This window comes from Piliocolobus tephrosceles, chromosome 3, assembly GCF_002776525.5.
Source record: "Piliocolobus tephrosceles isolate RC106 chromosome 3, ASM277652v3, whole genome shotgun sequence".
Classification (NCBI taxonomy): Eukaryota; Metazoa; Chordata; class Mammalia; order Primates; family Cercopithecidae; genus Piliocolobus; species Piliocolobus tephrosceles.
This window is the reverse complement of record NC_045436.1, coordinates 5,100,263-5,124,141: the sequence shown is the minus strand read 5'-3', so window position 1 is coordinate 5,124,141 and position 23,879 is coordinate 5,100,263. Positions and strand designations below refer to the sequence as shown.

General features: G+C 40.7%; 2 protein-coding genes across 6 annotated transcripts in view; one reads left to right on the top strand and one right to left on the bottom strand.

Annotated features, from left to right (window-relative positions):
• Positions 1 to 9,658, top strand: part of PRIMPOL (primase and DNA directed polymerase) — a 48,416-nt gene extending 38,758 nt beyond the window's left edge. The window contains exons 8-12 of the mRNA XM_023220962.1: positions 1,291 to 1,380; positions 1,458 to 1,566; positions 6,226 to 6,308; positions 6,393 to 6,439; positions 9,240 to 9,658. Of these exons, the coding sequence (XP_023076730.1) occupies positions 1,291 to 1,380; positions 1,458 to 1,566; positions 6,226 to 6,308; positions 6,393 to 6,439; positions 9,240 to 9,497 (587 nt within the window). The 3' untranslated portion in view covers positions 9,498 to 9,658. The remainder of the gene's footprint in view (positions 1 to 1,290; positions 1,381 to 1,457; positions 1,567 to 6,225; positions 6,309 to 6,392; positions 6,440 to 9,239) is intronic.
• CENPU (centromere protein U) overlaps positions 8,800 to 23,879 on the bottom strand; it is a 50,193-nt gene continuing 35,113 nt past the window's right edge. The window contains exons 9-13 of one of the 5 annotated variants that reach the window (XM_023220979.3): positions 17,610 to 17,688; positions 17,340 to 17,387; positions 16,056 to 16,117; positions 12,725 to 12,881; positions 8,801 to 10,108 (exon numbers count right to left, since the gene is read on the bottom strand). In XM_023220979.3, the coding sequence (XP_023076747.1) occupies positions 9,995 to 10,108; positions 12,725 to 12,881; positions 16,056 to 16,117; positions 17,340 to 17,387; positions 17,610 to 17,688 (460 nt within the window). In that variant the 3' untranslated portion in view covers positions 8,801 to 9,994. Of the gene's footprint in view, positions 10,109 to 12,724; positions 13,399 to 16,055; positions 16,118 to 17,339; positions 17,388 to 17,609; positions 17,689 to 23,879 lie in introns of those variants that run through there. The other 4 variants (XR_002733441.3, XR_002733442.3, XR_002733443.3 and 1 more) reach the window with 4 other exon arrangements.

The window sequence follows — 23,879 nt, the reverse complement described above, 5'->3', positions numbered from 1 at the left end:
CCAAAAAAAAAAAAAAAAAAAAAAAAAAAAAATTAAATGATACTGGCTGGGTTCGGTGGCTCACACCTGTAATCCCAGCACTTTGGGAGGCCAAAGCAGGCAGATCATGAGGTCAGGAGTTTGAGAGCAGCCTGACCAACATAGGGAAACCCCATCTCTACTAAAAGTACAAAAATTAGCCGGGCATGGTGGCGGGCACCTGTAGTCCCAGCTACTCCGGAGGCTGAGGCAGGAGAATGGCTTGAACCCGGGAGGCAGAGGTTGCAGTGAGCCGGGATCACGCCACTGCACTCCAGCCTGGGCGACAGAGCGAGACCCCATCTCAAGAAAAAAAAAAAAAAAATTAAATGATACTTAAAATAGGTCATTTTAAATTACTACAGTAGCCTTTTAGAAAATATAATTGGATTGTCAGTACCTTCCAGCTAAAGGCCTCAGGGCACACACCTGTAGCAGGTCAGCTGAGTGTATTGCCAGGAAGCAATGGCCGGCACACACCATGGGGAACCTCAGTCAAGTGGGGCATCTCGGGAAGAGGGGTTGCAAAGGACCGGGAGGACTGGATTTGAGCTTGGGATGGGTGGCTGGGGGGATACCAGGAACCCTGGGGTGTGTTCTGAGCTTGGAATGGGTGGCTGGGGGGGTACCAGGAACCCTGGGGTGTGTTCTGAGTTGGGTGTCATCAGGCACAATTCTATGACTGGTTTTCTTAGTAAAGCTTAACTGAAGGGAAATCAGAATAGAAATCAACACTGTAATTTGTTAAAAACAAACGAACAAACAAAAACCCCAGCGGTTGCTTATGTTAGCTGGGATCAGGGGTGCTGGTCATTTTTGTGGTTTGGAAGATGTTCCTGTTTTGCCTGTGTTCGGACATGAGTACCCAGTGGTTATCATGACCACAGGGGCCTTATCTGTTGTTGACGTTGTGTGAGTGCCTGTGTTCACAGGACAATGCCCAGGCTGGCGCATGGCAGCACCAAGGCCTGGCTGATGGAGCTAGGCCTGTTCCGGACGTGAGGGACTGCCTTTCTGTTTGCCAAAATGAAGACAGCAGTTGAAGTTATTTCAAACGCTTTTTATGAAATTGGTTAACATTTGACCTAATGGAGAGGTTTGACTTTTACCTGCTTCCTTGTAGTATAACAAACATGAATTGACTGAAATTGCAAAAAGTGAGGGAAGGCCGAGGGATTGCAAAACCCATAATTGTACTCAACAGCATTTAATCAAAATGTAACTTCTCAGCTTTCGGCTATTGTAATTTATAAATCATTCTCTCTGTTGCAGTAGAAACCATTGAAGGTTGTCAGTGTTCTCCCTATCCTGAAGTTGATCATTTTGTTCTTTCTTTGGTGAATAAAGATGGCATTAAAGGAGGTAAAGTTAATCTCATCCTTTGTTAACTGTTATATGATAGAGTGATAGTACCTTTAGAAACATTATTTGCATTTTAGGAATTCGGCGTTGGAACTACTTTTTCCCAGAAGAATTACTGGTTTATGATATTTGTAAATATCGGTGGTGTGAAAACATTGGAAGAGCCCATAAGAGTAATAATATAATGTAAGTAATATTAATGATTTGTGTGTATTTAACCAATATTATATTTTAAATGTTTATAACTTTTAAATAAAGTTGAGACTATGAAAACTATTTTGTTTTAAAAATAAATTTAGTTGTATTAAATTTCTTTTTTTTTCTTCCAAGACGGAGTCTCGCTCTGTTGCCCAGGCTGGAGTGCAGTGGTGTGATTGTGGCTCACTGCAACTTCCGCTCCCTGAGTTCCAGCGATTCTCCTGCCTCAGCCTCCCGAGTAGCTGGGATTACAGGCACCGCCACCATGCCTGGCTAATTTTTGTATTTTTAGTAGAGACGGGGTTTTACCATGTTGGCCAGGCTGGTCTCCAACTCCTGACCTTGTGATCCACCCGCCTCAGCCTCCCAAAGTGCTGGAATTATAGGAGTGAGCCACTGCGCCCAGCTGTTGTATTAAGTTTCTATTTGTTGTATATGGTTAGCATTGCATAATATTTAATTTCAATGTAATTATTGCATCGCTTCTAGCACATCAGTTTTATGTGTACTTTATTTGCTAAGATAATAACCCCTTAGTATATCTGGAGAGGACAAAGAGGGAGTTGAGTAGGGCTGGGAGAAGGCTGTGGGCGGGGTGCAGTGAGGATGGGAAGCGTGCCTGTCCTCCCTGTTGCCATTGGCCCTTGCCACGTTATGGACTCTACGTTGAAAGTGCGCAGGTTTAGGCAAGAAGGAATCTCCTCAGTTATCGTGAAGAACTGGAGCTAGGATTGTGTTAACTTGTTCAAGACACAGCGTGGTATTGAGGGAACTAGTATTTATTGAATGCTTGGTATAGATGCCAGGCCCTGTTTGAGAGATTTTCTATAAAATACCCATGGGAAGAGGAGGGAAAGTAAAGAATGAAGTAAAGCCAGAAATAGAACTTTAAAACATCAAAGGATGTGATTAGAATAGAGATAAATAGATACCCAGTAGTTATCAGTTATGATGTGAGAAATTTTGCTGTTTTTTATTTCATGTCAAACCAACTCCCGTATCATCGAGCATATGTGGCCTGTGTGCTGGACGTGGGGAAAGGATTGGCAAGCTTTTGCTGGGAAGCTGGACGTTGGGTAGCATGGTTCAGTGCCATACTTGATGTACTTAGATTAATTCAGTTTAAAAAAAGCTTGCAAAAACTGTAGGCTCAATACACAAAGCTATAACGTAGAAAACATGAAGGAGATCAGTGCCACAGTCGGGATATAACTGCAGCTATCAGTTGATGTATCTTCTGTTCTTTTTTGTATGCATATTAACTTACCAAAAAATCATTATCACATAGTGATCGTAACACCTTGTATTATGTCTCCATGATCTATTCTATTTTTTAACCATAGAATGTATCTTACATACAAAAGTATAGATAACACACTTTTTTTTTTTTTTTTTTTTTTTTTTTTTGAGGCGGAGTCTCGCTCTGTCGCCCGGACTGGAGTGCAGTGGCCGGATCTCAGCTCACTGCAAGCTCTGCCTCCCGGGTTTACGCCATTCTCCTGCCTCAGCCTCCGGAGTAGCTGGGACTACAGGCGCCCGCCACCTCGCCCGGCTAGTTTTTGTATTTTTCGTAGAGACGGGGTTTCACCGTGTTAGCCAGGATGGTCTCGATCTCCTGACCTCGTGATCCGCCCGTCTCGGCCTCCCAAAGTGCTGGGATTACAGGCTTGAGCCACCGCGCCCGGCCAACACACTTTTTTTTTTATTTTCTGAGACAGAATCTTGCTCTGTCACTCAGGCTGGAGTGCAGTGGCATGATCTCAGCTCACTGCAACCTCCGCTTCCTTGGTTCAAGTGATTCTCCTGCCTCAGCCTCCCAAGTAGCTGGGATTACAAGTGCGTGCTACCACGCCCAGTTACTTTTTGTAATTTTAGTAGAGATGGAGTTTCACCATGTTGGCCGGGCTGGTCTCAAACTCCTGACCTCAAGTGATCTGCCCGCCCTGGCCTCCCAAAGTGCTGGGATTACAGGTGTGAGTCACCACACCCAGCTGATAACACACTTTTATACGCACATTTTAAAGACTAAAATGACCACCTGTCATATCTGCCACCCACCTTAAGAACCAGAACCTGATCAAACCTCAGAAGCACCTGTGGGCCCAACCCCAAATTCCCTCTCTCCCTGGCCCTCAGAGATGGTGGCCAGTGTCCCGATTTGTGTTCATCTTTTCCTTGGTTTTATGATTTTTCCATATACGTTCATATCTCTAAACAATATACTGTGTGTTTTTTTTTTTTTTTTTTTTTTTTTTGAGACAGTTTTACTCTTGTTGCCCAGGCTGGGGTACAATCGCGTGATCTTGGCTCACTGCAACCTCTGTCTCCCGAGTTCACGCAATTCTCCTGCCTCAGCCTCCCGAGTAACTGGGATTACAGGCGTGCACCACTATGCCCAGCTAGTTTTTTGTATTTTTAGTAGAGACGGGGTTTCCATGTTGGTCAGGCTGGTCTCGAACTCCCGACCTCAGGTGATCCGCCCGCCTCGGCCTCCCAAAGTGTTGGGATTACAGGCGTGAGCCACCAGGCCCGGCCATAAACAGTATACTGTTTTGTTTTGCTTGTTTTTGAACTGCATCCTTTCCCTCGCTTTGCAGCAGCGTGTCTGTGATTCTCACCCACGTTGTAGCGCGCGGCTGTTGTTTATTTGGGTCATTATTGTGCCGCATGCCATGTACGTAAATAGAAATAAGCCACAGTTTATTTTCCCACAGTGGACATTCGGGTTGCTATTATAAACCCTGAAGGTGGGAACCTTCTTGTACATAGCACCTAGGATACACGTGCAAGACTTTCTCAAAGTGGACTTGCTGTGTCGTGGAATATGTACATACTTAATTTTACTAGATCATAAATTGTTTTCCCAAATGGATATGCCAGTTTATAGTCCTGCCAGCAGTGTTTTGAGATTTTTCTACTGTTCCATGTTCTCACCAACACTTTTGTATTGTTAGGATTAAAAAATCGGTTTTGCTCATCTGGCAAATATAAAAAAATATTGTGGTTTTCATGGGAATTTCCCTGATTAATGAAGTTGAGGACTGGATAATCGAATTACATCCACGCACATCAGAAATCTTGCCCAGTGTCAAGCTTTACTAATAATGTAAGAATGCGAGGAATGAAAAGGCACAAATGGGGCAGAGCAAGGCCCAGGGCATCTGCTCTTTCTGACTCACGCGGAAACCCGGGGCAGCAGTGAGCAACCCTGCGCACAGCGGGAAGCACCAAGGTTATGGCTTACCTGCATTGCAGACTCCAGTTGCACAGCTGGGTGACGTTCCGGAAAGCGTGCCTCATAATGCATCCATTCCAGACTGACTGACCAAATGCAGTTCTAAAATCAGAAACGTCCTGCAAAGAGCATTCTGTAGGGACTGAACGCCTAGCATTTGGTCCAGAAGTTCCCAGATTTTCTTGGTTCATGGTTCCCCTGGTGTCTTTGTTTTTTCACGTTTTCTCTGAGGCCGAAAGAAATACCCGAGCTCTGGTAATGAATTTCAAACACCTTGGTAAGTGTTTATGTCCTAACAGTTTAGTGGCAGTTTGAATAACAGTATCCATAAACTAAAACAAACAAACAAAAAAACAAACTTTTATTTCATTCTTAAATATTATTACTTAATGGGATGTGTACTCTCCTTTTTTTCATTTTTTTGAGACAGGGTCTCTCACCCTGTCACCCAGGCTTGAATGCAGTGGCACGGCCCAGGCTTGAGGACAGAGTGCAACGGCTCACTGCAGCTTTCATCTCCTGGGCTTGAGCGATACTCCTGCTTCAGCCTCTCGAGTTGTTTAGACTACAGGTGTGCCACCATGGCTGGTTAATTTTTAAATTTTTTGTAGATGGGGTCTCTCTCTGTTGCCCAGGTTGGCCAGCTATCCTCCCACCTCAGCCTCCCAAAATGCTGGGATTACAGGTGTGAACCACCTCACCAGGCCTATGTATGCACTCTTAAACCTTGGAATCAGATTAGACACCAGCCTCCCTAACTCATACCTTGTTCTCCGTTGATGTTAATGGTACTTTTTTGAGACGGAGCTTTGCTCTGTCACCCAGGCTGGAGTGCAGTGGCGCGATCTCGGCTCACTGCAACCTCCGCCTCCCGGGTTCAAGCAATTCTCCTGCCTCAGCCCCCTGAGTAGCGGGGATTACTGGTGCCCGCCACCACGCCTGGCTAATTTTTTTTGTATTTTTATTAGAGATGGGGGTCTCACCATGTTGGCCAGGCAGGTCTCAAACTCCTGACCTTGTGATCCACCCACCTTGGCCTCCCTAAGTGCTGGGATTACAGGTGTGAGCCACGGCGCCTGGCCTGATGTTAATGGTGCTTTTTATTATAACCACACCCCAAAACCCAGCTCTACAAAGATGCAGCTGTATTATTTGGTGAATACAGGTTGAGAATTGTTGTATCTTCCTGGGGGAACTTTTGTATCTACTTTTTGCCCTGCAGTTCATTTTGTGTGACTTTTGGCAACCACTGTTTTGGTTGGTATATATCTATTTTTATCTGTTCACTTTTTTTCTCCATCTTTGTAAGTTTTAGGAATTTTTTTTGGAACAGCATGCAGCTGGATTTTGTTTTCTACCCAGTCTTGGTATTAATACTACTTTTTTTTTTTTTTTTTTTTTTTAACCTAAAGGATTCTGGTTGATCTGAAAAATGAAGTTTGGTATCAAAAATGTCATGACCCTGTATGTAAAGCAGAAAACTTCAAATCTGACTGTGAGTTACTAATTTTTACATTTACCACAAAGTAAAAATTAGATAGCTATAATATGTAATAGTTTTGCTGTCTTTCTGATTCAGGTTTCCCATTGCCTGCTGAAGTATGTCTCCTGTTTCTTTTCAAAGAGGTAAGTACAGATTTTAGTCTTTCTCCTTACCAGGGAGTTACTGGTACAATAGTATACCTGAGCCATGAGTGTCCAAATAGCTTTGAAACCCATTTGGTACCTTATTTTCACTTATGACTGTATTGTAGGAATATGTTGTAGTGATTTTCCCGTTTCAGCACATACCTGATACACACGTTGTTTTTCACTGCTGCTTGAGGTGTACAATTTCATCAGTCCCAGACATTTAAGAAGTTTCCCGTATTTTGCTTTTCAAAGAACAAAATACCTATCTTTGTGTTTCTTTGAACATTTGTATCTGTAGGATGAATTTCTAGAAGTAGAATTGTGTTAAAGGGCATATTCAGTTTTAATTTTGGTAGGTATTACCAGATTGTCAAACCAACATTTTTCTCTTAGAGATTTTTATTTACCCAAATAATTAACATGCATTGTAGAATGAATTGAAAATACGTAAAATTAGGTTGGGCACGGTGGCTCAGGCCTGTAATCCCAGCACTTTAAGAGGCCGAGGCAGGCGGATCACTTGAGATCATGAGTTTGAGACCAGCCTGGCCAACATGGAGAAACCCCATCTCTACTAAAAATATAAAAATTAGCCAGGTGTGGTGGCCCATGCCTATAATCCCAGCTACTCAGGAGGCTGAGGCAGGAGAATCCCTTGAACCCGGTAAGTGGAGGTTGCAGTGAGCTGATATGCCACTACACTCCAGCCTGGCAGACAGAGCGAGACTGCCTCAAAAACAACAAAAAAATACGTAAAATTAGGAAATACACAAAAAGCAAAAGAGGAATCTTCCTCACTCATTTGACCAGAGATAAATTATACAAATGTTTTGGCATGTACCTTCGAGAATTTATGTATGTTCATTGTGATAGCACACATACTATTTGGTTTTTTTTTTTCTACTTGAAGTATCACAAATATTTTCAGTGGTACAAGTTGCTCTCCATGCAAAGTATAGGATATTAGACCTCCACAAATAATTTGAGAGCACCTATTACCTCACACTTTGCCAACAGTGCTTGTTTACCTCGAATCACTACTAATCTGGTAGGCAAAAATGCAGTACCTCAGTTGTTTTAATTTCCATTTCTTTAATGAACTTTTTTCAGATTCACTATTAGTATTTCTATAATGAAGTGTGTGTACCTGTCTTCTATCCATTTTTCTGTAACTTTTTTGCAATAACTTAAGTACTCTTTTTGACATATTTCTTTTACTTTTAGGTTTTAGTTTATGTTTTTGTTTTGTTTTGTTTTTTTTGGTCACATCTATCAGCTTTTTCCTTTGTAGTGTTATGGTTAGAATAAAGTTACCTGCTACAAGCAGAACAAGTGATTGGGTGTCTAGTCTAGAAAATTCAATCTGGTATCCACTCAAATTGTAACAACATGTCTCTAGAAAAAACTCCATCCGTTTGAAATGGTGGAAATTCCATTCTTGGTCTGCAAGAGCTGGACATAAAATAACTGATAGCCAAATTCTCTGGCAAAATACCAGGTTAAAATGTGTTTTGAAATAAGAGCAAAGTAAATTTAAAAAAATAAACTGTCTCCCAGAGGAGGAGGATTGTATCATCCTTGTTGGTCTGGATTGTGATTTAGATATTTGTGGTTGCAGTGGATTTTTAAGCTTTTTCCGCTTATCCAGTAACACATCAAAAATGCCAAGTTTAAAGTACCATTGGTGTACAGTATTACCACTTGGACATAACTTTTTAAAATAATAAAAGATATATAATGAACACCCACGTAGCTATCACTTGGTTTTCAGTTAACATTTTGCTTCGTGCTTCATCTGGTTTTTAAAAAAATATTTTAAACTAAATTACCAGTTGGTTTTATTTATACCTGCTTTTCTATTGCACTGATCATTTTATTTCATTGGTGACCTGATTTTAAATTTAATGTAAAGGTCTGACCTACAGAAATGTACAAGAATAAGGAACTCTGCTGTCTGTCCTTCATTGAGATTTGCCATTTGTTAACATTTGGCAACATTCGTTTTCTCCTTCTACTGTATATACATATGCATTCTTATTTTTGATGACTCAAACTGCAGACATCAAAACCCTTCATCTCCTAATATTTAAGCACATAGCTGAAGAACAAAACATTCTGTAGATTTTTTAATGAGAAGGGGGTATCATGTTGCCCGGGCTGGTCTCAAACTCCTGGCCTCAAGCAGTCGTCCTGTCTCAGCCTCCCAAGTAGCTGGGATTACAGGCACGTGCCACTGCACTGAATAAGGACATTCTTTACATAATTTTTTGAGAGGATCAACTAAACGTCTATACTGAAGACATTCTATGGTAAAATAATTGATACAATACTATTATGTAATATACAATCCAGTCATATTTTGGCAACTGTTTTTAATCTTTTTTCAATCCATGTTTATAATTTTCTAAATACTTTAAAATTTAAAGCATGGGTAATAAGTCCATTGTAAAGGTAGCAAATTTATCTTGATTTGTCTTCAGCTGGACTGTCCACTTGTTAAAAAATTAAATCTCCTCTCGCTCTTCCTCCATCGGGGAATATTGAAAAGTATGTGTCACAGCACTGCGGGTGATTTCAAATTTGGGGTTTCAAGTGTGTCTGAGCTTCGGTGCAGCAATGTTTGCATCAGTGCACTCATTCCCATGGTGAGCTATCAGACAGCATTCCTTCAGCATATTCACTTTAGTGTCTGTCACTTAATACCTTACTTCAACATAGAGTATATGGTTAAATCACATATCCTGAGTAAATATTTTCCTGTCCCACTCTCTCACCGTTCACCACTGAAATAAAGGAAGAAGAGTTGACAACAGATGAAGCAGATGAAACTAGGAGCAATGAAACCCAGAATACTCATAAACCATCACCTAGCAAGCTGTCAACAGGTGCATCTGCTGATGCTGTCTGGGATAATGGCATTGATGATGCTTATTTTTTAGAAGCTACTGAAGATGCTGAATTAGCTGAAGCTGCAGAGAACAGTCTTCTCAGTTATAACAATGAAGCAGATGAAATTCCCGATGAGCTAATTATACAAGTATTACAAGAGTAGCTAGTTCACTATGGACACTTCTGTCACCAGGCTGTAATTTGCCTGATGTCTGTGAGATTTGATAAATATATCACTCAACCTGATAAGTTTTATCACTTTGCTTTCCAATTTTTGTTTTTTGCTTCTATAAACCAATTTTATTAAAAATTACCTTTGTTGTACTTAAATAGAAATCACCTTAACTAATCAAAATTACGTTCACATCAACTTAATTTTATAAGTTTATTACAGCTCATATCTGGGGCTGATTAAGGTGTCAACATTTTCAAATTACTCAAGATATTAACCAGAAAAGATGATTATGGCCTCTAAAACTATTGGACAAACTGATGCTATTGAACATTGTTCACAGCCATTTAATTTGAATAACAAATTTTAGATTCTGGCAAGTAGGCCATAACTTCTTTGCAAAACAATTTGTTTATAAAAGTACAGTTTCAGAAGGTAACAGCATGAGACTAGTCTTCCTGTGGGCACATTTTAGTAGATTGCTCTTCTCATTCCTGGTCAAGGAGCTTCTCTAACTGATGGTTGATATTTCGCAGATGGCTTTCGGCTCCCAAAAGTGTTCTTGCTTTAAATAACAGGGCTGGAAGGCTGGATGAATCATACTGTTGAAAGAAAAAAACTTACATAATTAGCAATATCAAAAACTTATAACCTTGTCCTTACGTAAAACTTACATAATTAGCAATATCAAAAACTTATAACCTTGTCCTTACGTAGCCCAGTCTTATGACCAATGCAAATTTTGATTGAGCTTTCCATTAACTACTCCTCCTCTCATTTTTAACTAGGACCATTAAGACAATTGGTTTTAATCCATTTCCTTAGAACATAATTGATCACAAAGTTGCTAGGGAGCTGCTCTGTAAAGCTTGAACTGATCTTCTTATCCCAGAAGACCAGTTGATTCAAAGAACTGTATCATCTCTATTACTGAAGACAGGAAATGATGCCTGGGACACGTCAAGGCTTGGTTTTGGCAAGTCTGCTCGTGCTGTGTAGGGTCTGCTTGATATCATGTCTATTTTAAAACACAGAAAACTGTAAGATAGGTTTTACTTTTAACTAAAGAACTAATGGAATGAGGACACCAGATCCATAAAAGTTCCTAAGAAAAAAAAAAAAAAACCCCAAATCTATCATCTCAAGAAATTATTGGGAGATTCAATTAAACGTCTCAAAGGTTGCCAATCCAAATGTTCTTAATGATTAAAGTTAAAATGAGAACACAAACCCAACATAAAATAAAACACAACATCCAACTTATGATTTTGAAATAATTAACATTTTGAGACGGAGTCTCACTCTGTCAGCAGGCTGGAGTACAGTGGCGTGATCTTGGCTCACTGCAATCTCCGCCTCCTGGGTTCAAGCAATTCTCTGCCTCAGCCTCCCGGGTAGCTGGAATTACAGGCGCCGCCACCACGCCCGGCTTTTTTTTTTTTTTTTTTAATGTTTTAGTAGAGACGAGGTTTCACCATGTTGGCCAGGCTGGTCTTGAACTCCTGACCTTGTGATCCACCCGCCTCGGCCTCCCAAAGTGCTGGGATTACAGGTGTGAGCCACCATGCCCAGCCCCGATTTTGAAATAATTAACAAAGTCAAAATTCCAATTGCAAATTGTATCTAAGGGTGCATGATTAAATTCCCCTTACAGAATTGTATCATACTTTGATAGTTTGCTGTTTAATATCATGTTTTCAAGATGACAGCAGAAAAGCTGTCATGCTGTGACTACCACACATGATAATGAAATTTTATACAAATATTTGACAAACTAATGTGTTCAAGCTCCCATGGGCACCTGCTCTAGGGAGGGATAAAGGGGAAGAAGTCACATTTGTCACTAAATGTTTAGAGTAAGACATATGCCCAAATATCTACACTCAATGAGGCAAAAGTGACAGTTACTACAAGAGGAGTGCAAGAAAGCACTGAGGTCATGCCAAGAACAGGATGCTCATGCAGTGGTGGTTTCCAGACAAGGCAGAGACACTAAACCTCGCTTTTAACCAAAGTATTATGTTCAAGCCGAATCAATGCTACAGGTAACTTCCCCAAATTTAGTAACCAAATTCCAAATCATAAGCTTTGGACTAGTTAGGTAATTAAAAAAAATACCTTTAAAAGCATTCTATTTCCAGATCTCTAATATATAAACAAATCTTAGGCTCAGGAAAATTAACTTAGATCAGTGTCAAAACCTTAACATTGAATTTAGAAGTGAAGAATACAAATCTCATCATAAAATATGTATACATTACATATAATTACACATATTTTATATAAAATTATATTAGGGTATACAAATTTTCCTAGAACTTAAACATTTCTATTAATCTGAGGCAGATGGCATAACAGTAGCAAAGTCTGCAGTAAAAATCCAGAAGCAACTACAAAATGTATTAAAACAATAAATATGTTTTCCCATTATATTCCCTTTTAATGTTTCTTAACTTTTTTTTTTTTTTTTTTGAGACAAGGTCTTGCTCTGTCACCCAGGCTGGAGTGCAGTGGTGCGATCACAGCTCAGTGCAGCCTGGACCTCCAGGGCTCAAGTGATCTTCTCACCTCAGCCTCCTGAGTAACTGGGACTACAGGCACGCACCACCACACCTGGCTAGTTTTTGTATTTTAGTAGAGATAGGGTTTCACCATATCGCCCAAGGCTGGTCTTGAACTCCTGGGCTCAAGGGATCTACCTGCCTCAGCCTCCCAAAGTGCTATGATTACAAGTGAGAGCCATCACACCCAGCCTGTTTCTTAGCTTCTAAAATCATACCTACCACTTATATGGGAAAATAGCTTGTTTTTCAAATGTAAAAGATGCTGTGAACATGGGCTAGACAAAACAGAAAAGGTTGGTCTTTCAAACATGGCTGAGTGGTCTTTTATGAATGGAAATTATAATATAGCAGAGTGTGATTTTTCAATTGAGATTTATACACAGAATATAAACTTCCCTTGATGAAATTCAGCTGTCCGAGTGAAAATATCTTACACGAATCAGCAATTCTGGACATTACTCCTCCAGCCTTCATTAAGTAGCTAAGAAAAGTGCTGATATAATGAAGTTTCACTGGCTTATAGCGATACTATTTTAAGTGGACTCTAATTCTGTCTCTGCATTTGTCTTTCCCCAAAGCTTCTGATACTCTAGCATGAAAATGCCCTCCCACAATCATCTTCTGAAGCATGGTAAAAAGTAAAATTGGAGTTACCGTTTCCTTTATGTTTGGTTCTTTTGCTTGAATATCTGAATAATCTTGATAAAGCTGTTTTAAATTAGATAAGAAATATGCTGCATTCCTAAGGGAAGACTTTCTCTCTTTAAGTTCATCATATTTTGTTTGTAGTTGTTTCAGCTGTGGCTCTAACCTAAAACAAAAATAAGTGACATATAATAAAATGTACCAGCCTATTGTGTGTGAAAATGAGGTTGTAAGTACACTGAGTGAGTGTGAAGAACCGGGGTTGGCCAACTAGATGACTTGCTTTGGCTCTGAAACTATGAATGTGTAAAAGATTCTGGGTTTCAGTTTAAAATGTAGGAAAAAAAAATCTCTGAAATACAATGCACAATGAATAATTAGCAGTGACATTCACAGAAGAATATTCCTTATAAATGTTGAAATTCATCAAGCCATTCAAGTCTTGGTAACTACTGGATCAAATGTATGTTTGACTAACATTCAGAGGCTCGTGCCAGAGGAGCCAGGCACTACAGTCTAACACAGAAACCACGGACCAAAAGCTTTCCCAGTGCTCCTTCCTCTTATCAAATCTTGTCCACTTTCCAAAGTCTAATAAAACCAGTGGAAGACGTTCAGTGCCTGGATGAAAACATGGGACGTTGGGCAAATTTTTTCATCTCTCAAGGGCTGAGTTTCTTCACCTATAAAATAAAAAGGTATAACTTGGGTTTTATGGACCAACAAAAAAATGAGGGGCAAAGGCGGCAAATTTTGTATTTTGCCAAATAAAGATTTAAAACACAACTATTCTCTAATATAATTTCATAAAAACATCTTTTTTTTTTGAGACGGAGTCTTGCTCTGTCACCCAGGCTGGAGTGCAGTGGCATGATCTCAGCTTACTGCAACCTCCGCCTCCTGGGTTCAAGCGATTCCCCTGCCTCAGCCTCCTGAGTAGCTGGGATTACAGGCACCCACTACCACGCCTGGCTAATTTTTGTATTTTTAGTAGAGATGGGGTTTCAACATGTTGGCCAGGCTGGTCTCAAACTCCTGACCTCACTGATCCACCCTCCTCAGCCTCCCAAAGTGCTGGGATTACTGGCATGAGTCACGAAAAGTCTTCCTTAACAATTCTTTACATTGAACAAATGCAGCGCTGGGGAAAACTCACTACTGAGCTGGCAGTCGTGGTCAGGAGTGCTGGATTTGGAGTCAGTCAGCTGACAGTGAATCCTGGCTCCCCCACTACCTAGGGCTGCGCCCGTGGGCAAGTTACCTCCCTGTGCCTTAAGTTTTCATATGGCAAGTTAAAATAATGATATACCATAGTTTTTCTTATTACACCTTTTAAAAATACACTTCTCAACTTCTAAATTTATATCTAGAAAAGAAACAAAAGCCTGTGCTTTAGGTTTTCATATAGCAAGTTAAAATAATGATATACCATAGTTTTTCTTATTATGCCTTTTCAAAATATACTTCTCAACTTCTAAATTTATATCTGGAAAAGAAACAAAAGTCAGTCTTTAAAATATGTCTCAGGCTGGGTGCGGTGGCTCACGCCTGTAATCCCAGCACTTTGGGAGGCCGAGGCGGGCAGATCACAAGGTCAGGAGATCCAGACCATCCTGGCTAACACAGTGAAACCCCGTCTCTACTAAAAATACAAAAAAGAAATTAGCTGGGTGTGGTGGCGGGCGCCTGTAGTCCCAGCTACTTGAGAGGCTGAAGCAGGAGAATGGTGTGAACCTGGGAGGCAGAGCTTGTGGTGAGGTGAGATCGCACCATGAACTCCAGCCTGGGCGAGAGTGAGACTCTGGATCAAAAAAAAAAAACACAAAAACTCATCTCAGTAGTCTCACACTGAAGACAAGTGTAACCAGGCACGGCCTGACTATAGCTATAACCACTTGTCTCATAGGACTGTGATGATGAGTTAGCATAGAAAGCGTTTAGGAAAGTGCCCTGCCACATAGGAAGCTTGTAAATGTTAGCTTTCCTTATTATATTTGCCTTTGGTTTTCTTATTTTGGCCTCGGTCAATGAAAACCTTACCATAGGCCAGCACCTGTCCAGAGACTCGATTTAGAAACCAACAGATTAGACAACTGCTTTCTCCCCCTTAAACTCCTGCGGCAGGCTCTCTTTTCTTTTTTTTTTTTTTTTTTGAGACACAGTTTCACTCTGTCACCCAGGCTGGAGTGCACGGCAGGATCTTGGTTCCCTGCAACTTTCGCCTCCCAGGTTGCAGTGATTCCCGTGCTTCAACCTCCCCAGTAGCTCGGATTACAGGTGTGCGCCACCACACCCGGCTAATTTTTGTATTTTTGAGATGGGGTTTCACTATGTTGGCCAAGCTGGTCTTGAACTCCTGACCTCAAGTGATCCGCCCACCTTGACCTCCCAAAGTGCTGGGATTACAGGCGTGAGCCACTGTGCCTGACCTAGCAGGCTCTTTTTAAAAACTTAGTTTTGAATGAGTTTTTAAAAGCTTCAACTTTTAATTATACACATTATTTTCTGATAATATCACTTTCTTTCTCAAGCTATTTTTAAGCTCAGGAACAGACAGCACATCTAGCACTGTTTTATTACCAAGCCTCTAGCTTTCATGACAGCCATGGCCTCAAAACATACTTGCGGGCTGCCACCTGATGTGCGCTCCAGTCTTCCTAACCAGAAATTGGGGGCAGCCCTGGCCTGCAGGGCCTGGTAAGTTCACCTGGCCCACACTTGGGAGTGGATTCACATGCATGCCACTCTAAGGCATACCCTTCGACAATAACAACATAACAACTGTCAACACTTACACAGCACTTATTGCGTGCGCCTGTCCCTGTCGCGCACTTTCTATATATGTACTCATCTAATTTCCACAGCACTCTACATGTGAGCAAAAGTAACGAAAGACAGAGGCAGAATTTGAGAATACCGAAGTCTAGGTATGATGATGATTATGCCTATATACAAAAGAGGCAACTGAGACACTGGGACATCAAATAACTTGGTCAAGGCTGCGCAGCCAGTAAGTGGCAGAGCTTGGGTTCGACCCAAGCAGTTCAAGCAGTTCAATGCGTAGATTCTAGAATTCAACCCAGGCAGCTGAATTCTGGAATCTAGGCATTATATCTCTTAAGGCCAGAGCTGAGAAATCTGTGGAGATAGATCAATGTGGAATTCTCCTTTGCCAAAAGGTGGGGCAACTAGGCAACATACCCTGCCTTCACTGAGTATTGGAGCTTGAAGATAACCTGGGCTTTAATACAACACAGCAGCAAGTGTCACTCCCCTAAATGACACATCATAATTACATCCTTTTAGGTAAGTGCTCAAACAGGATTTGATAGTATCTTACCGAAGCAGTTCATCCTGGACTTCAATCATACGCTGCCTTTTCTTTTCGATATCTGAAATCATCTAAGTAACACAATCATTTGTGTTAAAATTAATTTGTAACTGTTTGAGCACTGCCACATATGCTGCCAGGTAATGAAGTGCAGTGGAAAACAAGACAGACCCAATTCTTACCATCACAGACTTTGGTCTAATGGGGAAGACAGACATTACACAGAAACAATAGGTATTTACAACCTATGATATGTGCTATAAAGGAAAAGAAGAGAGAACTCTGGAAAAGAAAAGCAGGGGTATCTACTTTAGAATGACCAGAAGAGAGGAGGAGGAAAGCAGGGGCCAGGTCTTTACTGGACCCTGTGGCCTGTAAAGTGAGGAGATTTTATCTAGGCGCACTAGGAAACTATCAAAGCAGGGGAGTGGTGTGATTCACTCTGTATTTTAAAAGGAACATTTCAATATATTTTATTATCTTAGTCATCGAGTCACTTTTAGTGACTACCTAACACTCCACTGTTAGACATTCATAATGTTCCCATTCGGTAATAAGCAATGCAGAAATGACCAATAAAAGATTAAAACTGAAAGAAAAACAAAAACATCCCAGAGCTTGCAATCACTGGAAGGAAAATGTATGTATTTCAAGTCTAGTTCTATTTTAAATGCAGAGGTGGACTTCCACTCCTGGATTCACCTCTGACGCTCAGAGGCCATTTGGTCCAACCGTTTCCAGGTAAGTAAAGGAGACTCTCGTGTTGGCTGGCTTGTCGCCCGCTGCAGACCCAGTGCTGTAGTTTATAGGTGGTATAGCAATGAAGCAGCAGAGCCAGGACTAGACATGAGGTCTCCTGACCCTTAACCCAGTATTCTTCCCAGGCTGTCCTACCTGGGGCAGTTCTTTATTCTAAAAGGTTGTGCTTTTCGACGTCCGCAAAAGCAATAAATATATATTAATATTTATCCATATAAGTGGTCATTTTGGACTTGGTAGTCTTTTAAAAGCTAAATTTGTGACATTAATAAAAGGCTTAAATTTCTGTCTTTAATTATAAAAACAATTATTTTGACACTTGTGCAGCCTTAGGAAACAAAAGTGACTAGGATCTCCATTCCTTACCTTGCATTAATAATACCAACCATATCAACCACGACATCAACCAAATAAAAGCCTGACAAGATTATGAAATCTACTCACACTCTAAAGGCTGTAAACCCAGAGTCAAGTCTTTACATAACTCTACATGCTAGTATTGACTCTATGACTCTGATCACATACATAATTTACCTTAGCATTCTTCCTTTTCACATTTTTCAACATCTGGCTTTCTTTAAGCTACACAAAACAAAAAATACATATGTACATTATTTTCCAAAAGTAAATGTTAGTTTCACATGTATCACATTCAGTTTAAAAACAGTTATGTGGAATATGAATGGTTCTAATGAGTTCATTACCATACTGCCAACAAATGCAAGCTTTTCTAAGACAACAATATGCTGCTTCAGGATTAGTGAAAAAAACCTTAGACCAACAAATTCATGTCAGTGAGCTTACCAATTTGACGAATTGTTCTTTAGCATTAACGTAAAATTCGTCGATGGCTGCCCTACAAACTCTAGATTCTGTTCTTTTTCTGTAGAGGAATTAAAAAAAAAAGTCTAAGTACCATGATGGATTTTGAAAGGTGTTTCATTTGCTTAGCATATAAACAAACATGTACATACAATTTGGCATATACTTTTTTTATTTTAAAAATATCTTTAATCTCATTTTTTAATAATTTCAATTTTTTAGATTAAGGGATTTGTTATATGGGCATACTGCATGACACTGAAGTCTGGGGTACAACTGACCCCATCACTCAGGTAGCGAGCATGATACCCAACAGGTTGTTTTACAGTCCTTGAATCCCTATTCCCTCTAGGAATCCCCAGGATCTACTGCTGCCATCTTTATGTCCATGTGTACCCAATGTTTAGCTCCCGCTTATAAGCAAGAACACACAGTATTTGGTTTTCCGTTCCTGCAATAATTCACTTGGGTAATGACGTCCAGCTACATCCATATTGCTACAAAGGACATGATTTCGTTCTTTTTTATAGCTGTGCAGTATTCCATGGTCTACATATACCATATTTTCTTTATCCAACCCACAGTTGATAGGCACTAGGTTGATTCCGTCTTTGCTATCATGGATAGTGCTGTGATGAACATATGAGAGCACCATTTTAACTAAGATGGCAATGTTCAGCCTGAAAAAAATACTGGAAACACGTATCAGCAAAAGAAAAAGAACAAATACATTTTTCCATAAGCCCTCTGGTAGGGGGTCATCTTAATTCCCTGATACTAAACAACCTCACAGGTAATACCAAGTGAGGTAGAAATGCTTATGGCTAATCCCAGTCTTTTCCTACTACCTGATAGACCCAGCAGACTTTATTCCCTCCCTCTTTGCCTGTTAGCAAAAGGAGGAGCAACTGTGTAACACATTTGGACTAGCCAAAAAGTAACAAATCAGGTGTTAGTTCTTCAGAAACTATAAAACTGACTAAAAGAAACTGCCTCAGGTCTCTGTCGCTGGGAGAAGAGATCTGGTGGCCAGTCTCTGATTCTTCTGGCTTGGCTCACTCACCCATTAAGATGGCTATTATTTTAAAAAACAGAAAACAACAAGTGTTGGTGAGAAAGTACAGAAATAGGAACCCCTGTGTTGCTGGTGGAAATGTAAAACGATATAGTCACTGTGGAAAACAGTATTGGCAGTTCCAAAAAAAAACAAAAAATAAAATAAAATAAATTAATTAAACATAGAATTACCACATGATTCAGCAATTCCTCTTCTAGGTATATACACAAAAGAATTGAAAGCATGGACTTGAATATCAATTGTACATCAATGTGTGTAGCAGCATTATTCACAATAGCCAAAAGGTGGGAACAACTCAAGTGTCCACTGATAGATGAGTGGAAAAAGAAAATGTGTTAAAATCATGACCATATAACAATGTCTCAGTCAACAATGGATGGCACATACAATGGTAGACCCATAAGACAACAATGGAGCTAAAAATATCTTATCACCTAGTGACACTGTTGCCATCAAAATGTCATAGCACAATGCATTATTCACATACTTGCCGCGATGCTGGTGTAAACAAACCTATAGTGTTGCCTAGTTGTGTATATAGTTAGGTATATTACACAATACTTGATAATAAATTACTAAGTGCCCCAAACAGACACATTTTTTATCTTTCATTTATTTTTTTTGAGATAAGGTCTCACTCTGTCACCCAAGTTGGACCGAGTAGTGTGATCATGGCTCACTGCAGCCTCAAACTCCTCGACTCCAGTGATCCTCCTGCCTCAGCCTCCCGTGTAGCTGGGATTACAGGCATATGCCACCATGCCTGCCTAATTTTTAACTTTTTTGTAGAAAATGGGTCTCATTATGTTGCCCAGGCTCATTTTTTATCTTTTATACCACATTTTTACTGTACCTTTTCTATGTTTAGATACACAATTTACCATCGTGATACAATTACCTACAGTATTCAATACAGTAACATAGTATTGAATGAACTTGCTGTCCAAGTGTGTATCCTGGGAGGAACGGGCAACACATCATATAGCCACGGCATGTACTAGGCTACACCATCTAAGTTGGTCTAAGTACACTCTACGTTAACACAATGACAAAACTGCCTCAAGATGCAGTTCTCAGAACACATCCCTGCTGTTAAGTGACATGAATGGGTATTCATATGACTGAATATGATTCCACCTTAAAAAGTAAATTCTGACACATGCTATGACATGGGTGAGCCTTGAGGGCATCATGCTGAGTGAAATAAGACAGTCACAAAAGGACAAATATTGTATGATTCCACTCATATGAGATACCCAGAGCAGTTAGATTTACAGAGACAAAGTAGAATAGTGATTGCTGGGGGAGGGAGGAATGAGGAGTCATTGCTCAAATGGGTACAAAGCCACCGTTTCATAAGGCTTTAGTTCCAGAGATGGGTTGCTTAACAAGGTGCACACAGTTAACACACAATAAAAAGAAAATATTTCTACACTTCACACCTATCACAATGGCTAAAATAAAAATTAGTGAGAACACCAAACGCTGGCAAGGATGCAGAGAATCTGGATCATACACCGTGGAAAACAGTCTCAGTCCCTTACAAAACTAAACATGCAATTACCATATAACCCAACAACTGCACTCTTGAGCATTTATCCCAGAGAAATGGAAGCTCAGGTTCAAACAAAAAAATGTATACAAATGTTCACAGCACTGTGTGTGTAACAGCCCAAAACTGGAAACAACCCAAATTCCTTCAATGGGTGAATGTCAAACCATGGTGTATCCATACCATGGAATGCTACCTAGCAATGCAGTGGAATGGAATCATACAACAGCTTGGATGAATCTCCAAGGCATTATGCTGAGTGGAAAAAAGCCAATCCCAAAAGGTTGCACACTATAGAGTTTCATTTATATAACATTCTTGAAATGATGAAATGACAGAAATGGAGAACAGATTAGTGGTTTCCAGGGCTTGGGGCTGTGGGTGTAGCTATAAAAGGGCAACATGAGGACAGAGGGGGCATGAGAACACAAGAATTCTGGCGGTGATGCAATACACAAACCTATACATATGATAAAATCCCTATATTATTCCTCACAACCGCACATGATTCTACAATTATCTCAAAAGAAGACATTTAATTAAAAAAAAAAATAAAGTTGTAACTTGTTATTACACATTGAACTAAACAAAAACATTCATGAATAATGAGGTATTTCTATACATGCATGTTCATAGCAACATTATTCACAACAGCCAACAGGTGGAAGCAACCCAAGGGTCCACTGATGAATGAATGGAGAAACAGTGAATGGAGGAATGGTCATCTGCGTACACAAACACAGCCTTAACAAAGAAGGAAATTCTGATGCCTGCCATCACACAGATGAGCCTTGAGGACATGCTAAGTGAAATAAGTCAGTCACAAAAAGACAAATACTGGATGGTTCCATTTATGTGAAGTATTCGAAGTAGTCAAATTCACAGAAAGTAGAAGGGTGGTTGCCAAGCACTACAGATGGGGTGAAGAATAGAACATTGTGATTTAATGGGTACAGAATGTCAGCTGTGCAAGATAAAGAAGTTCTGGAGACTGGTAGCACAGCATGAATATACTTAACACTACTGACCTGTGCACTAAAAACACTTAATGGCAAATTTTATGTTATGTGTATTTTAGAACAATTAAAAATTTACATAAGTCCCACTTAAAAAAAAAAAAGAATTTCTAACGTAATATAAACATCAAATCATTATTTTCAGATGTTAGAATATTTTAAAAATATAGCCAGTCATCATGGCATATGCCTGTAATCTCAACTACTCTGGAGGCTGAGGTGGGAGGATCCCCTAAACCCAGGAGTTGGAGACCAGCCTGGGCAACACAGTGAGACCCCATCTAAAGAAAGTTTTGTGTTTTTTTAAAAAAATAAGAAAAGCTGGTCAGGCCTTTCCACATATGGCTTGTAATGACAAATCGATGGATTCTTTCAACCACAAAGGTGATGGTCTACACAAGACAGCTCTTCCAAATTCTAGCAACTTAAACATCTGGCAAAATTCAATTAATTGAATCAGCTATAGAATATTCTCAGCGTTTGTAATGTTGCATTTCATGGCATGCTTCCCTACTTACACATAAACTGCTTATAACAGTGAAGCTGGCCGGGCGCGGTGGCTCAAGCCTGTAATCCCAGCACTTTGGGAGGCCGAGACGGGTGGATCACGAGGTCAGGAGATCGAGACCATCCTGGTTAACACGATGAAACCCTGTCTCTACTAAAAAATACAAAAAGCTAGCAGGGCGAGGTGGCGGGCGCCTGTAGTCCCAGCTACTCGGGAGGCTGAGGCAGGAGAATGGCGTAAACCCGGAGGCGGAGCTTGCAGTGAGCTGAGATCCGGCCACTGCACTCCAGCCCGGGCGACAGAGCGAGACTCCGTCTCAAAAAAAAAAAAAAACAGTGAAGCTATTCAGGTTTGAGTGCTAGGTACAGGATATTAAAAACAGACCCTTAAATAGTTGTTGACTTAATTTTGAAAGAGTGAAGTGTTGCACATGGCTGAGAACACCACATTGTTAAGGAAACAAAATGAGATCAGTGATTCACCAGAATTCTTATTTGGTATGACAAAAATACAAGGTTATACTGCAATGTTATATAAGTCTAAGAAAAATACTATGCCTCTTCTAAATCACTCCTTATATCAAGAACTTACTACTCACTGCAGCAACTCAGACCTCTGTCCCTGTGTCCTTACTACCCACTGGGTAGTAAGTTCTTGACATAAGAAATGATTTAGAAGGGGACAATGCCATTTTCCCTAAAACATCAGAAATCTATAATAAGCTTCCTATAAGAGATTTGTGAATAGGAAAAGGATAACACAAGCAAGATGGTCTTGGGTGTGTTAACTGTGCTAGTTTTAACAGGAAACTGGCTCTGGAATATACAGAAGAGTAGAACAGGTACTTCCCACAATGACAATGATGAATTGGCATGACAGGCTGGCTCCTTTCCCCAAGCTCACCCAGAACTACAGAGGGAATACCACAGAGAAAATGGAGAAAGCTGTGAAAACCCTGAGGGGGAGGTCATGTAGAGAGGATGACTGCTGTGAGGAGTGGCGCTGTGGCCAGGGCAGGAATAGACAGCTGCGGGAAACTGACTCCTGCCTCTTCCCATCACCGATCTCATCAACAGTGTGCCTGCTCCACCCCCGCTCCCCTGTCCCCTGCAGCAACTCAGACCTCGGTCCCTGTGTCCTCATCAAGACTGAAACTGGGGTTGGACTTGTGGGGCCTAGAGAAAAACATGGGAGGCTGACTGGCTTTGGGCAGCTGTTTCCTCACCCTTCCCCAGTCAAACCCCCACGCTGGAGAGGGATGACCCACAGTCCATCTTTTCTTCCTGCTGCTCCTCTCTGGAGGGCGAGGAGTGAAGTACTGACCTGACAGGCTGTTTTGTGAGATGAGTAGCTGAGGCTGCCCGCCCTAGGGCTTACCCCACCCCCTGCACTCACAGGCACTAACAGAGACTGGAGTTTGGCCTTCTTCTATACATCCTGTCTGACAGAAGGGGACAGGCCCAGGAGAAAATAAGCTCAGAGGCTGGAATAACAAGATGCTGGAGGAACCCAACCATTTCAAAAGGAAAACACATATTATATCCGAAACCTTACCAGAAGCAAGTATTTTAGAATAGCTGATCCAATAATTTGAAATTAGCCCAACAGATATTCTGAGGAAGATATTAGCAGCATAAAACACGAATACAAGACACAAAAAAAGCAGCAGAAATAGCTGGACATGATGGCTCACACCTGTAATCCCAGCACTTTGGGAGGCAACAGTGGGTGGATCACTTGAGGTCAGGAGTTAGAGACCAGACTGGCCAACATGGTGAAACCCCGTCTCTACTAAAAATACAAAAATTAGCTGGGTGTGGTGGTGGGTGCCTGTAATCCCAGCCACTTGGGAGGTTGAGGCAGGTGAATCGCTTGAACCTGGGAGGTGGAGGTTGCAGGGACTGAGACTGCGCCATGGCACTCTAGCCTGGGTGACAGAGTGAGACTCCATCTCAAAAAAAAAAAAAAAAAAAAAACCAAAAAACAGAAAACAAGAAACAAATATAATAGAGAACTCAACAGATGGGACAAATGGCAGACTGGATATTTCTAAGAATAAATTAGAAAATCTAATTTCTTAGATTAAGGAAATCTCCCA